A 17,150-nucleotide genomic window follows, 5' to 3' on the forward strand; every position below is an offset into this window, starting at 1 on the left:
AAGAATAAGAAAAATACTCTAATATAACATCATGGTTTACTAGAGATATCTACGTGAATCAATATGAATATTTGACTCACTTGAAGTGCAAATTTTCGGTAATACCAATCCGTGTGGTCAAATTATGAAATTCAAATAACTCAACGTACATATTTACAGATGGGTAAATTATTGGTTAAATTGGGAAAAAATCCACAGCTCAGGTGGGATTTGAACTCACGACCCTTATTCGCTAGGCAAGTGCTTTACCAACTAAGCTACCGATCCAATTAATGACCCGGCAACTTAGTTGTCATAAGGTTCAATTCTAATCTCATCGATCTATATCATCTTCCCCTAAACCGCAAATATAACCATCTCTGTTGTACATATGTACGAAGAGCGAAAGCGATTTGTTTATTGTTTGAAACTGTTTGCCTATCGTACAGGCAACGCTTCCTCAACCACTTGTAGAGGAAGAACAATGCTACCTGGAAGGCGATGATCAAGCCCGATCGATAGATACCCATATTACATGGTATCACAGATCAAACCACAGAATGGTTGCCATCTTGGATTATGGTACACCATCTTGCATTGTGGTCGCCATTGCAATGGCGTCAAATATCGATTCTTAACTTCGAGCTCAACCGATAGATACCCACCCAAGTAACACACTTGTCACCGAAGAGTCACGGCGGCGCAGGTTTTTGTTGCGCAGAAGTCACTGTGACTTACTTCTAGCAAGTAAGTGATTATTTGTTAGAAGTAAGTCACACTGACTTCTGCACAACAAAAACCTGCGCCGCCGTGACTCTTCGGTGACAAGTGTGTTACTTGGGCAACCCATACTGCAAGATATCATAGTTCAAACTACCGCCGCCATCTTGGATTATAGGCCGCCATCTTGTTTTTAAAAATGGCGTCGGATATTTATTTTTGAATTTTACTCATCACCCTCACCCTGTCGATAGACAGACATCCATTGCTTAGTATTCGAAGCCGCATTGCAGCCAAACAGCATACATTCTGGAGTTTTGGCAGCCATTTTGAATCCCAAACCGCCATATTGAATTCCAATATCCCTATAACTACCTCCACAACCTAAGGAATGTGTATGCTTAGTTTGATTTAAATTGTTTCACGCATTCCATAGTTATGCCGGATCATAAAAAAAAACATACATATAAACCTTATAATCATACTAATAGACAAACATTCAAACATACAAAATAAATATACAACCATACATACATTGACTTTTAAACAGGGGGTGGCCAAAATGTTTGGAATAGGCAACTTTTTTTCTCTCACAAAAAAGTTCAACATGCTGTAACTTTTCATAGAATGCATAAACAAATCTCAAATTGTGACTGTTTGTCAACCTATTATATGTGCATTATTGGAACAAATTTGGGCTTGATTGGTTAATATTTCGCGAAGCTAGAACCGTTCTCGTAAAACTTTATTTTTTTAGACAGCTTATTTTTGAACTATCATATCTCCGAAACCAGTGAACCGAATCGAATGAAATTGTTAACGTTTATTAGCAACCAATGAAATCCCATTGCAATCTTGCATACAAACTTTAGAGGCACAAACCTGACGAACGAAGCTTCGAACCAAGCCACACTTGTTTATCCTGGCTTTGCTCACTCGCAAAAAATATGCAGCTTTTCCAAATCGAGCGCTTTTGCACACGTATTTTTAAGAATGGTGCTCTTGAAAACGTGAGTAGGGGCCCAAGTCGGCCATTATGGCGGACATGTTTGTATTCTCTGAAGTTTCTCCTTGAATATCGGTTAGAATTTACAAAGGGTTACCCTCAGTATGGTCAGAGGTCCTGTAGCCTAAATAAGACTGATCTTTCCAGATTGCCGCAAATATTATTGGAGTTTCAAGTAACCTAGATGTTGAGCAGAAATCAAAGAAAGAAACTTTGAAACATACACTGTTTTTTTTTGTTACGATGTAAACAAAACAGCATGTGTCCTCATCATTTTTGGGCTAGTGTTAAAGAATTGCGAAAAACGTAATCAGGACCTACAACGAACAGGAATTACAATTATACCAAACCGTCTTGAAAGACGTGCACTATCTTGCAAATAAAACAAATTTTCCTTAAGGTTTTGCAATTGATAATACTTTATTAAACATCGGTTTCCAGTCTTGGTACGATCAATCTCGATCTTATTAGTTGTACTTCTTCAGCTTGCTATAACTGTATCCCATTCCGTGGTAGCCACCTTCGAATCCTCCCATACCTCCTCCCATTCCACCGCCCATTCCACCTCCCATACCTCCTCCGCCAATGTTCTTCACTTTAGCTTCGAAACCATTCTTTCCATCAGCGTAGTACTCAACGATACGTTTGCTTCCATCGGCCTCATCCAGAGTGTATTCTCCCTTGACGACATCTCCATCACGCATCTCCCACTGGCTCTTGTGATCTCCGGTGTGGAAGTCCTTGACTCCATATTCGTACTTGTATTTGGGATACGAATAGTAGTCTTCACCACCTTCCTTCCATCCTCCTCCCTGCAGATGCAGTTTAGTGATGAGATACTGTTTGGGATTGAGCATTGATTCGAAAGACTTACCATTCCACCACCGCCCATGCCAAAGCCTCCTCCGAATCCTCCCATTCCGCCGCCCATACCTCCTCCCATTTCAAAGCCGCCACCGCCGCCGCCGCCACCCATGCCTCCTTGCATACCACCGTACCACTTGTACGGGATATATTTCACTTCGCTGATGAATCCATGATGCTCGAAAGCCAACGCAGCACCCAACAGGGCAAAAGCCACCACAGAACTCTTGATCATTGTACTGCTACTACACTTGAAACCGTTGGTTGTTCTACCAAGAACCTAACTCACCAAACTGAAACCCTCGCCGGGAGGGAACTTGACTTTTTATAGTAACAATTTGAAAAATTTCACTCATGTGGCCTTATCGGTTCCGAAATTGCAACACCGCACCGACTGCTTCCCTTCACCAAGGGCGTGAAGGTTACCACCACGGTGCATCGCGGTGGTTTGTTGGAGTTCATTTTTCATTTTTTGTTCGATTAACAACTTGTCTGTCCGCCAAATCACCAATCCATATGTTAATTTGGTGTTTTCAATCCATTTAATCAGCTGTGGTTATCGGCGATTTCAAATCAAACTGCTGCTAGTGCTGAGGTGCTATCTTTGGTTACGGCTCAATGCGCGTGATAACTTCAATAGTGCTGTCTATATTTTTTTTGCTTCAATCGAGCCTGATATTGTAATTGATCCAATATTGTTTCTTTTTGTGGGTGACTTTGTATTATTTGGTTACTTTCTGGCATAGAAAAATCTTTGACGTAAGTTAGTTCTTCTTTATCTGTATGGCTCTACATTCCCACTGAAGCTTGGCCTGCTTTTTTCCAATTTAGTACTCTTTGAGCACTTCCTCAGTTATTAATTGAAGGGCTTTCTGTGCCTGCCATTGCATGAATTTGTATATTGTGAGGCAAGGACAATGATACACTACGCTCAGGGAGTCAAGAAAATTTTCTCGCCCGGAATGGGAATCAAACCCACCGTCTCCAGATTGGCGATCCATAGCCTTAACCACCAGGCTATCTGGATGCCTATCTTTGTTATCCTTAGGCAATCCCAGTAGAAATACCTTAAGAAATTCCTGAGAATTCCTGAGAAAATCTTTCCATAAAGGAGACACCAAGAGGAATATCTGGGGAATCGCAGGAGTAACCACACCAGAAATTACTTGAGGGATCCTTACATAAGTTTCTGGAGCAAGCTCAGGAATTCCTGAATGAACTCCAATAGGATTTTTGGATATAATCTGCAATTTCTTGGCAATCCCAAAGATCCCTGGAAGTATTCCGTGAGTATTCCAGCAGGGATTTCCACAGAAATCTCATCATAAATTCTCACCAGAATCTCATAAGGAGCCCCTTGTGCAAAGTTGTTGCAAATAGTCTCCTTTATGAAGTAAAAATGGAAATATTTGTGTTTGAGATTTAACTGAGAACCTAGAACATCCTGAACACCATGAAGTTTGAATACACGAAATAATTGGCATCCCAGTTTTTCTAAAAGCTGAATTTGGATATGGGTTACGTTCATATGTATTCATTTAGCCTTCGTCAAGAATATCAAAGCGTGTTTTATATTCTGAGGTGTTCTAGGTGTTCCAAACTGTCCTGTAGTAAGGTTCTTCAAGTCTACAAGAATAATTGTATGTGTTTTCGCCATAAATAATAGCATTGCATAACCTACAGGGATCCGTGAACGTCTTAAAATCTACTATGCCATTTATAGACACTATAAGGATATTCCACGTCAGTCAAACTACCTTGGGGTTCAGAACATCAGGTCTACACTCGTAACAGTAGCCATATCTGTTATACTGAGTAACGTTGCATAATCAACCACGATCACTGGACCAATCTGAAGTTTACTGGAAATTATTATAAACCTTTGGGACATTCAGGGTCGTCCAAACTGTCCTATAATGAAGTCATTCAAATCCACAAGAATCCAAGTAACGGACAAGACGCAGAACACCCAGTGATGAATTTTTCGTTTGACGAAAAGTTTCCACCGACTGGAGCAGGAATCGAACCCACACTCCGAGGCTTACGATACGCCTAGACGACTGCCTCCGCTAACCGCACGGCCACGAAACCCACTTCAGGGATATTCCAGGTCAGTCAAACTACCTTGAAGTTCAGAACATCAGATCTAGACTCGTAGCAGTAGCCATATCTGATATACTGAATAACGTTGCATAATCAGTTACTGGACCAACCTAAAGTCTATTATTCTATGAACTTTTGGGACATTCAGGGACGTCCTAAACTGGAAGTTTAGCTCTTGACAGTAACAGTAGTTATACGCACATTGAACGGAAACTTTACACATCCAACTGTAATCAGTAATCCTCTTGTTATTTCATGAGTCATTCCAAGATGGTTTGAGATATTCCAGATCATCCAAACTACTTCGGAGACCATAGCTTCGGGTCTACACCTGTGGTTATAGCTTCTGCCACTACGTTAAGTAGTGTTACATAAACCATTGTATTTACCAAAGTAGTTCGGGGAACAATAATCGTTGTTATATATTTTTGGAATATTATGAATCATCCTTGCTGTTATAGAGCTGGGTTGATAAAAACAATCACTGTAACATTAGGTGATTTCGATTTAGATAGTAACGTTCCACAACCAAATAGGATCCATGAACCTATTAACTCTCAAGTGAAGAAGTGGCCATGAGAGTTTTGTGATAATTTAGGTCATCCATTCTTTCATACACTACACACCTTTATATCTACACTTGCAACGCTAGCAGCCTGCTACACTGAATAATGATTCAAAATGAACCATATTAACTAATATTCTTCAAAGACTAGTAGGCATTGTTCTGTACAGTTGAAACAAAGGTTGTTCAAATTTTTATGAAACTCATTTTTTTTCGAAATCTGCATTCTTTATAGTCAAGTTTAGCGCCCACCAGCAAACGAACGAAAACGGCCAACGACTCATTGATTTCGCCACCTCCAAAAATATGGCCATACGTAGCACCTTTTTCCAACACAGCCTCCTTTATCGTTACACCTGGAGATCACCACAGCAGACAGAATCTCAAATCGACCACGTTCTGATTGACGGACGGCACTTCTCCGACATTATCGACGTCAGGACCTATCGTGGCGCCAACATCGACTCCGACCACTATCTGGTGATGGTCAAACTGCGCCCAAAACTCTCCGTCATCAACAATGTACGGTACCGGCGACCGCCACGGTACAACCTAGAGCGACTGAAGCAACCGGATGTCGCCTCAGCATACTGCCGTGAATCGCAAGTCAGTTCCATCTGCATTTTGGGAAAATTTGAGTTAATGGAAGTTTTCGATCTTTCTTCGGATGATCTTTCAGCTGTGTGAATAAAAATATATGGTTTGTTCAGTAAAATCGAACAACAACATCAAGTCAGATTGTCCCATAATGAAAAGTAATCGCAAGTCAGTCCCATTATGAACTTGTGTACCCTGCCGTACAAAATCGAACACTGTTTCAACCAGTTTGATATTTTTCGCAGCTACGTTTTCACGTTTAAAACAATTTGTGAAAGTTTCATGATGATCGCAGAAATATTCAATTTCTGGCGATTTTTTGAAATTTCACATAGAAATCGAATTTAAAAACTTCAGAGTCCATTTTCTCAATGCCTACTTTTTACATATGGGACTGACTTGCGATTCACGGCAGCATACGTGCAGAATCTCGAAGCCGCGTTGCCAGACGAGGGCGAGCTCGATGAGGCCCCTCTAGAGGACTGCTGGAGTACAGTGAAAGCAGCCATCAACGACGCAGCCGAGAGCACCATCGGGTACGTGGAACGGAATCGACGGAACGAATGGTTCGACGAAGAGTGCATAACGGTTTTGGAGGAGAAGAACGCAGCGAGGGCGGTAATGCTGCAGCAAGGGACTCGACAGAACGTGGAACGTTACAAACAGAAGCGGAAACAGCAGACCCGCCTCTTTCGGGAAAAAAAGCGCCGCCTGGAAGAAGCGGAGTGTGAAGAAAAGGAACTGCTGTGCCGTTCCCAAGAAACACGGAAGTTCTATCAGAAACTCAACGCATTCCGCAATGGCTTCGTGCCGCGAGCCAAAATATGCAGGGATAAAGACGGAGGCCTCTTGACGGACGGACGTGAGGTGATCGAAAGGTGGAAGCAGCACTTCGATCAGCACCTGAACGGCGTGGAGAACGTAGGCACGGGAGCCCACGGCAACGGAAGGAACGACGACGCCAGTGCAGCGGAGGACGGAAATGAACCAACTCCCACGCTGAGGGAAGTTACAGGGTGGCCACACGAAATCGAAATTGAAATTCCCGCATTTTTCCCGACTTTTTCCCGCATTCATTTTGAATTTTCCCGACTTTGCTTTATATACCTATGGAGCATGTAAAACATCCAAAAATCCAAACTTTCAAGTGGATCTGTAAAACTGAAATATTCATAGAGTCATTGTGATACATACTGTGACAGTTTTACAATATTTTAGAGAATTTAACTTCAAAATAAATTCACATGTAACATATGCTTGAAATTTGCTTCTTATTCCGGACACCTTGTAAAGTAAACCTATGCTTGAAAATATGTATTTCGGAATTGCTTGATAAAGTTCCAATAAAAAAATCTAGTCGGGTAACTCAAATACTCTTTTATAGGAGTTTTTTACGCTATCCCAGGAATTCTTAAGGTGTGGAGTACGGCTTTCTTGACATAATTCTGTTATAATTCCTATAAGCCGAATTATTGGAGTGTTTTCTGGTGAAATTCTTCGTGGAATTTCCTAACAAATTTTCTTGGAAGGAGTTTATTGCACAAATACCTAATAAATGTCTGAGATATTTTCTCACATACCTTGCTGGTAACAAATCAGGAAATCTATTCAATAATTGAGTTAACAAATATATATTAAAAAAAAAGTTACGTTATATTAACAGGTTCATATTCAAACGACCAGATTCAAAATTGTCCGAAATGCATTTGGTATTTCGTATAAATAAAGGATTTTTACAAGAACTCACTGGCGATTTATGTCAAAACTCTTGGAAATTTTCTAAAGAAATTGGCTTCGTATAATACATTTAGATAAAAAAAGAAAAAAAAGCACTCAGATAAATCTCTGTTGGAGCTTCTCGAAATACCTATGAAAAATTCCTGTTTAGTGGGAATTGGTAATTTTCAAAAAAGAAAATATGAGTTTTGTTATGAGAGCACTAACGATGAATTCCTTAGCGGATTTTTTTTTTCAAATTTTGAAAATATGTACGGATTTTTATTAAAAGTTTTCTATTCATTAGCAATTTTTATAGGTGAAATTCTCAAACCTTGAAACGTCCCATTGTTGAAGAACTTTCGAAGTAAGTTTAATATTAATTTTTCAGAATCAATCAAAAAGTGCACACTTCCCTAGAGACACCATGTTTCCGGGATATCCGGAGAGGTTGCCATTGCAGCCAAAATCCCTAGAACTATAGATAGTAGAGTAAACATAGATCCGTGTTGATGAATCCGTTGTATCCAAACGAACTGTCAAAATCTGTATCCAAACGAGCATGACGTCACGATTTGGACAACATCAATGGAGCGCATGACGTCATATTCAACCGACGCACTCTTGAAAATTACTACTTACACGCTTGAAACATTTTAGTCAGCGGTGTCCGCGGATCTATGTTTACTCTACTATCTATACCTAGAACCATGTTCATATAGTCTTGTTCTGTAAAATCATGAAGCGTAATACGTCGCAAACTAGGTTCCAAAAATGATCAAAAAGTGGTCACTTTCCTGTGGGCCCAAGATTTCCGGAACATCCGGAGACGTGGCCAATTTACCCAAAATCCCTAGATACAATTTTCAATACTCCTGTTTTGCAAAATCATGAAGTTTGATGTGTCGCAAGCTAGTTTTCGAAGGCGAATCAAAGGTTGCACCACTACCTGTTGAGGAGGTTACTCCAGTGCCCCAGGAATAAATCTGGAACAACGGTAAAATCTATCCAATTGCATAAACTAGAAGGATTTTGTGATCAACGGTCAAAATTTCACGAATTTTTGTTGAGACACTGCTGAGAACCACAATTATATAGTTTAGAAATTGGGTGCAAAATGAGGCTCAGGTACATAGGTAACACAAAAAAAATCAGATATACTTACAAGAAGGACTTAACATTATTTCAGTATAAGGCATATTTGACATTCAAGATTTCAAGATTTCAGGACAATGTTTCGCCAGCAAACCCTGCAGAACCCGAAGAAGGATATAAAGCAATTCATCAGATTTGCATTAAGAATTAAGGTTGAAAACACTTCTACAATGTTCACATGTCTGTCCTAAGGAAATAATGCAAAAAGCTTTTCATGTTTTACTTTATTAACACCGAGAATTCCTTCAGTAAACATTGAAAGATGTCATAAAAAGTCTAGAGAATCCTGTCTCCTGGTTTTCAACTTGCAATTTTGCTTCCGTTGTAATATCATTGATTGCGAGGATTCTAGGTATTCATTTATAAAAAAAATAGTTCAGTAAGTCTACAAACCGTTACAAAGAAAACACTTTAAGAGTTTCTTCCAGTATTTCGTCATCAATTCATAATTCCATAAAAAAAATACCAGAGACTCTTCAGAGACAACTGAATTTTTAATGCTTTTAGTAATTATTCCAAAATTTTTAACCTTTCAGTATGCGCGCCATCAAACAACTCAAACTGCACCGCGCTCGCGCTGAATACGACGAGCGAAATTTTTTTGGTAGTGTTATACTTTTTACAACAGCGCGCATCCTGAAAGGTTAAAATGCCAAATTGTTAGTGTGATGGATTTTGTGATTCCAGGGAGCTGTTCTATGAACTGAAATTTCTACAAATACCGTTAAAAAATCCAACAAAGCAATAATTTCAGGAAGTCCTCCTCTAGCAAATTAAGGAATTATTATAAAAAGTTCCAATGAAAACATTATAATTGAAACTTGTCCTAAAGCTCAGCCAGATATTTCGGCAAAAATCCTAACTACTACAAGGAACTACAACAGAAAAAATCTGGAAGGAATCTCTAAAACTAGGTTACTAATTTCTCCATTTTGATACAAATGTATGTAACAAGTTAAAATTTTCAAAGAAAATGTTGGAGAAGTATTTTATGGTATTTCTGATAAAATCATTCAAAATTTGGCTACCAAAATTATTTTTTGTGATACTTTTTGCACGTTTCTATTAGATTTCAAAACTTTATTTTTTAAAATTGTTGTTTGCTCATCAGGATTTTGAATCTGGATTGGAGTGAGACAAGGTTCAAGTAAATCTAAGTTTGAGCTTACATGCAGGAGGCGTTACACATAATTTTAAAAATTCCCGATCATAAACAAAATTCCCGACTTATTCCCGCATATTTCCCGATGAATTTCAATTCCCGACTTTTTCCCGCATTTCCCGAATTTCCCGAGTCTGTGGCCACCCTGAAGTTAAGGATGCCATTCACCAGCTCAAAACCAACAGAGCAGCTGGTAAGGATGGTATCGCAGCTGAACTCATCAAGATGGGCCCAGAAAAGTTGGCCACCTGTCTGCATCGGCTGATAGTCAGGATCTGGGAAACCGAACAGCTACCGGAGGAGTGGAAGGAAGGGGTAATCTGCCCCATTCACAAGAAAGGCGACCATTTGGAATGTGAGAACTTCAGGGCGATCACTATTTTGAATGCTGCCTACAAAGTGCTATCCCAGATCATCTTCCGTCGTCTGTCACCTAAAACAAATGAGTTCGTGGGAAGTTATCAAGCTGGCTTCATCGACGGCCGGTCGACAACGGACCAGATCTTTACCGTACGGCAAATCCTCCAGAAATGCCGTGAATACCAGGTCCCAACGCACCACCTGTTCATCGACTTCAAAGCGGCATACGATAGTATCGACCGCGCAGAGCTATGGAGAATCATGGACGAAAACGGCTTTCCTGGGAAGCTGACTAGACTGATTAAAGCAACGATGGACGGTGTGCAAAACTGCGTAAGGGTTTCGGGTGAACTATCCAGTTCATTCGTATCTCGCCGGGGACTGCGAGAAGGTGACGGACTCTCATGTCTACTCTTCAACATCGCGCTGGAAGGTGTGATGCGATGAGCCGGGCTCAACAGCCGGGGAACGATTTTCACAAAATCCGGTCAATTTGTGTGCTTTGCGGACGACATGGACATTATCGCTAGAACATTTGGAACGGTGGCAGAACTGTACAACCGCCTGAAACGCGAAGCATCAAAGGTCGGACTGGTGGTGAATGCCTCAAAAACAAAGTACATGCTGGTAGGCGGAATCGAAAACGACCGGATCCGTCTGGGTAGTAATGTTACGATAGACGGGGATACTTTCGAGGTGGTGGAGGAATTCGTCTACCTCGGATCCTTACTGACGGCTGACAACAACGTGAGCCGTGAAATTCGGAGGCGCATCATCAGCGGAAGTCGGGCCTACTATGGGCTCCAGAAGAAACTGCGGTCGAAAAAGATTCACCCACGCACCAAATGCACCATGTACAAAACGCTAATAAGACCGGTGATCCTCTACGGGCACGAGACATGGACCATGCTCGAGGAGGACCTACAAGCACTCGGAGTTTTCGAGCGACGCGTGCTAAGAACGATCTTCGGCGGTGTGCAGGAGAACGGTGTGTGGTGGAGAAGAATGAACCACGAGCTCGCTGCACTTTACGGCGAACCCAGCATCCAGATGGTGGCCAAAGCTGGAAGGATACGGTGGGCAGGTCATGTTGCAAGAATGCCGGACAACAACCCTGCAAAGCTGGTGTTTGCAACGGATCCGGTTGGCACAAGAAGGCGTGGAGCGCAGAGAGCATGATGGGCGGACCAGGTGGAGCGTGACTTGGCGAGCATTGGGCGCGACCGAGGATGGAGAGCGGCAGCCACAAACCGAGTATTGTGGCGTACTATTGTTGATTATGTCTTGTCTTAATGATGTAGAACAAATAAATGTATGTATAGTCATGATTTGTGCTACAAAAAGTTATGTTACCTAGTCTAACCCACCCAGATTCGCGAACTTCTATAAAAGCCAGAGCCATTCTTAATAATTAATCATAATAGTTTGGATGACACCAGCTGATCTGATGATGTTCATTGAACATTCAGAAGATTTACTGGACATGATAGAATACATATCGTAGCTTTGTATAGTGAACAATGTTACCGTTACACCCGTAGACTTCAGAATCTAAATTCAAGAATAGTTTGGATGACCTAGGATACCCCGACTTACCTGGTACTGTCTTTTGGACTTTCAGAAGAATTACTGGATATGACAGATTACAAATCGTAGCTTTGTATAATGAAAGAAGTTACCGTTACACCTGCAGACATTATGATCTAAACTCAAGAAGAGTTTGGATGACATAGGATATTCCGACTGAATTGATGCTGTCTACTGAACTTTCAGAAGACTTACTGGACATGATAGATTACAAATCGTTATACCCGTAAACTTAAGAATCTTAACTCAAGAGCAGTTTGGATGACCTAGGATATCCCGACTGTCTTTTGAACTTTCATACTGGACATGATAGATTACAAGTCGTAGCGTTGTACATTGGAATAAGATATTGTTACAGCCGTATACTTCAGGATCTAAACTTCGGAGCAGTTTGGATGACCTAGGATATCCCGACTGAATTGATACTGTCTATTGAAATTTCAGAAGACTTACTGGACATGATAGAATACAAATCGTAGCTCTGTATAATGAAAGAAGTTACCGTTACACCCGTAGACTTTAGAATCTAAACTCAAGAACAGTTTGTATGATCAAGGATATCCCGACTGACCTGGTACTGTCATTTGAACTTGCAGAAGACTTACTGAACATGATAGATTACAAATCGTAGCTTTGTATAATGAAAGAAGTTACTGTTACACCCGTAGACTTCAGAATCTAAACTCAAGAATAATTTGGATGACCTAGGATATCCTGACTGACCTGATACTGTCTTTTGAACTTTCAAAAGACTTACTGGGCATGAAAGATTACAAATCGTGGCTGCGTATAATGAACTAAGTTACCGGTACACCCGCAGGCTTTAGGATCTAAATTCAAGAACAGTTTGTATGACCTAGGATATCACGACTGACCTGATACTGTATATTGAAATTTCAGAGAACTTACTGGACATGATGGATTACAAATCATAGCTTTGTATAATGAAAGAAGTTACTGTTACACCCATTGACTTTAGAATCTAAACATAAAAATAGTTTGGATGACCTAGGATATCCCGACTGACTTGATACTCTCTTTTGGACTTTCAGAAGAATTACTGGATATGACAGATTACAAAACATAGCTTTGTTGAATGAAAGAAGTTACCATTACACCTGCAGACATTATGATCTAAACTCAAGAACAGTTTGGATGACCTAGGATATTCCAACTGAATTGATGCTGTCTACTGAACTTTCAGAAGACTTACTGGACATGATAGATTACAAATCGTAGCTGCGTATAATGAAAGAAGTTACCGCTATACCCGTAAACTTAGTAATCTTAACTCAAGAGCAGTTTGGATGACCTAGGATATCCCGACTGTCTTTTGAACTTTCAGAAGACTTACTGGACATGATAGATTACAAGTCGTAGCGTTGTACATTGGAATAAGTTATTGTTACAGCCGTATACTTCAGGATCTAAACTTAGGAGCAGTTTGGATGACCTAGGATATCCCGACTGAATTGATACTGTCTATTGAACTTTCAGAAAACTTACTGGACATGATAGAATACAAATCGTAGCTCTGTATAATGAAAGAAGTTACCGTTACACCCGTAGACTTTAGAATCTAAACTCAAGAACAGTTTGTATGATCAAGGATATCCCGACTGACTTGATACTCTCTTTTGAACTTGCAGAAGACTTACTGAACATGATAGATTACAAATCGTAGCTTTGTATAATGAAAGAAGTTACTGTTACACCCGTAGACTTCAGAATCTAAACTCAAGAATAATTTGGATGACCTAGGATATCCTGACTGACCTGATACTGTCTTTTGAACTTTTAAAAGACTTACTGGACATGAAAGATTACAAATCGTAGCTTTATATAATGAAAGAAGTTACTTTTACACACTTTTACGTAGACTTTAGGATCTAAACCCAAGAACAGTTTGTATGACCTAGGATGTCACGACTGACCTGATACTGTATATTGAAATTTCAGAGGACTTACTGGACATGATGGATTACAAATCATAGCTTTGTATAATGAAAGAAGTTACTGTTACACCCGTTGACTTTAGAATCTAAACTCAAGAATAGTTTGGATGACCTAGGATATCCCGACTGACTTGATACTCTCTTTTGGACTTTCAGAAGAATTACTGGATACGACAGATTACAAATCGTACACCCAAAACAAGAATTCAGGAGCGTTTTAGTGCACATCGGTACGTGCACTAAAAGCTCACAGAGTAAGCGCAAAACACTCACAATCTGTTGCGCGCAAGCGCTCATACGAGGTCCCAGTACATCATCTGCTCGACAACCGATGCCGGCAGTACTCGAACGTGCATGGATTGATGAGCACACGCACACATATACTGTATGGAAACCAGTCGCATATGCGTACAGTTCACGTGTGTGAAGATCAGTCAGTCTCGTATTTTTCATCGTCCGGTTCGGTTGGTATTCGGCGTTGTTCGCGTTGTTCGAGGCTCGCACCACCGTTATATTCTTTCAGTCGCGCGAGGTAAGGGCAAGTTGAAAATCCCACGGAAATGTTTTCGTCGTCGGTTCGGTCGGTCAACATTTTTTTTAGATCAAGTGCGGAAGCGTGGTTCTTGTCATCTGTGGGAAGTGCGTTCCAGCTGAGTGCTCTGGCGATCATCACACTTTTCCTGCTGCTGGTGGTGCTCGGTATCATGAGGAGCTCGTTCGTTCCGAGTACCAGTTTTGAAGGAGGTCGAAGATGTGATTTACGACTCACCTCGCAAAAAATATATGATTGGTGATGGTTTTATCTTTCGGAAGTGTTCAATTTTAATATTGTGAAAAATGCGAAATTTTTTAAAATAATTGTGTGGCAAGTGAATGAAATGAAAAACAGAAAATCAAACACTGAATATGCTTATCTGCTGCTTCCATCGATTTGCAGAGTAAACAACCGCTTCAATTTATTCAACTAAATATTACGTGTTTCACCTGAAGACCATGCACTAGATTAGGAATTAAATATCCTCCAAAGGTAAGGACATGCGTAATATGGCGGTTTTTATTTCCGAGATAAAACTAATATAAATTGCAGGTGAAATAACATCGTTAGTACGAAGACCACTTTATCATAGTGGTAATCTAGGTACATATTACAATGGCATTCCATTGAAAAATTTGTGGCCAATTTATTAAGAAATTCATCCTCCAATTAAGTTCTTAATTTATCAAACATTTTCTACGGCATATTGTTTGGGAATTCCTCCTAAAACTGCCAGAACAAGTTTGGGTTAATCTTACGAAAATTTCGTTGTGAATCGACTTTCGTAGTTTGTTTTAGGGTATTTCAGGAAGTCTTCTCTAGACATTTCCTTCGACAAATCAATGAGGAGTTCCTTCGGAAATTCCTTAAAAAATTCGGTGATTGGTAATTACGTCACCAGTTTTGTTGAATTTGACTTCGACATTTTATTTGGAAAGTCCTTTGAGATTTCCTTCAGTAAAATATTTGGGAATCCCTTAGGAAACTTTCTTTAGACATTTGCTTTGGTAAGTTCGTAGGGAATTCAGTTGAAATCCAATTTGGAAATTTATTTGAAAGTTCATTATAGATTCCCATCTGCGAATGAATTTGGAATTATCTTCAGATAAATATTTCTAGAAAAAAAATCGTCAATTCTTTTAGTAGGTCCTTTGGAAGTTCGTTGGGAGTTCAACTGAAAATGCCTTCGGCAATATTTTTGAAAGTTCTTTTAAGATATTCGTCGATTAATTATAAGAGAATCCTTCAAAATTTGGTTGTTTCGGTTATTCTTAAAGTAATTCTTTTGGCAATTTATATGAAAATTCTTTTGATATTTCCTTCAACAAATTAATTGGGAATTGCTTCAAAAGTTACTCTGATTTGTTAATTTCTTCGAAAATTTCATTAGGAATTCCTTCGAGATTTGCTTGGGAAAATTATTTGGGAACTTCTTCGGTAATTCCTTCAAGAATTCATAAGTCGAATCTGCTGGAGAGCAAAAAAAATGTGTGGGCCATTTTTTCGACAAATTTCATGCGGATTCGACTTCGGAAATTTATTCGAAATTTCCTTTGAGTTCTTTTTCAGCAACATATTTGAAAGTTCCTTTGAGATTTCATTCGCCAAGTAATTTGGAAATTTATTTTGTAATTTTGCAATTTTGTTGAAAATTAATTTGGAATTTCCTTTGGGAATCCTTCGGTAAAATAATTTGACATTTTGTCGGGGACTTGTGTGCATTATTTTTAGTTGTTATGATGATGATTCCTTTGATAAGGGAATAAAATTGAAATTAATTACGGCAATTCATAAGGAAACATCTCCTTATTTTCTTCTGACAGATGAATTGTAAATTCCACTAGATTTTTTTTTGAAAGTTTTTTTCCTTACTTCGTTTGATGATTCCTGGTAATTCATAAGGTTTAAATTACTTTTCCATTGGTAAATTTCTTAGTTTTTTTCGTAATCCTTTGAATGATTGCTTCATCCATCTCGTTGGTAATTTAATTGACGTTGATTCTGGCAAATTATTTGATAGCTTTTTCAAGATTTCTATGCAAATTATTTGAGTGCGTTCTTCTGATAATTTATTTGTGATTTTCGTTTGAAATAAAGTTTAAATTTTTTTTCGCAAATTTATCCGGCAATTCCTTTGAGGTTTTCGTCAAACAATTATTAGATTTGTTTCCTTTGCGATTTATTTAGGTTTCCATGCAGCAATTTATTGAGCTTTCCTTTGAGTTTTCCCTCATAAAATTAATCCTGAATTTCGTGGAAAACTTGTGAGAATTTTGTTCGGTAATTCTTTTGTTAATTTCTTTGGACATTTTATTGGAAATTCAGTTGAAATCGACTTCGACTACAAACTCGGAAATTTCTTTGAGATTTCAGTCAACAACTTATTTGAAAATTCCTTTGTGATTTTCTTCGGAAATGTAATAGTAAGAGGATTCACTAAACAGCGTAAACCGCTGCGTTAAATATTTTCTTGTGTAAACGTTGCGATCACCAAGACAATTATTGATTAATTTATTCGCAATTGTGTGAATCTTTCCAAAGTGCAGAAAATCGTGGCTGCGGCAATTTAGTTGAGAATTCAATCGAAATTGACTTCCGCAAATGATTCGAAAATTTATTTGAGATTTCCGTCAGAAAATTATTTGAAAATTCCGCCGCCAAATTAACCTACCGATAACCAACCAAATTTTTTTTCCGGTATTTTTTTTATCATTTATTCAGCAATGCTGAAATTAATTTCGATAAGTAGGTCCTTCGAAATTTCCTTCGGCAAACTTAAGCTGTTCAGTTATTTCTTGTTCAATTTTTGTTATTTTTAAACTACATATTTGTAATTATCTGTTTGT

At 39.2% G+C, this 17,150-nt stretch overlaps 1 protein-coding gene across 1 annotated transcript; it reads right to left on the reverse strand.

Moving 5' to 3' along the window:
- Window positions 1–827: 827 nt before the first annotated feature.
- On the reverse strand, window positions 828–6,827 carry LOC109414382 (adult-specific cuticular protein ACP-20-like). The gene is made up of 2 exons (XM_019688191.3): window positions 2,580–6,827; window positions 828–2,517 (listed from the first exon to the last, which is right to left on the reverse strand). Exons 1-2 carry the CDS (start codon window positions 2,802–2,804, stop codon window positions 2,173–2,175), a joined length of 570 nt encoding a protein of 189 aa, XP_019543736.2. The 5' UTR covers window positions 2,805–6,827; the 3' UTR covers window positions 828–2,172.
- Between the last annotated feature and the right edge of the window lie 10,323 nt (window positions 6,828–17,150).

This window comes from Aedes albopictus, chromosome 2, assembly GCF_035046485.1.
Source record: "Aedes albopictus strain Foshan chromosome 2, AalbF5, whole genome shotgun sequence".
Lineage (NCBI taxonomy): Eukaryota > Metazoa > Arthropoda > Insecta > Diptera > Culicidae > Aedes > Aedes albopictus.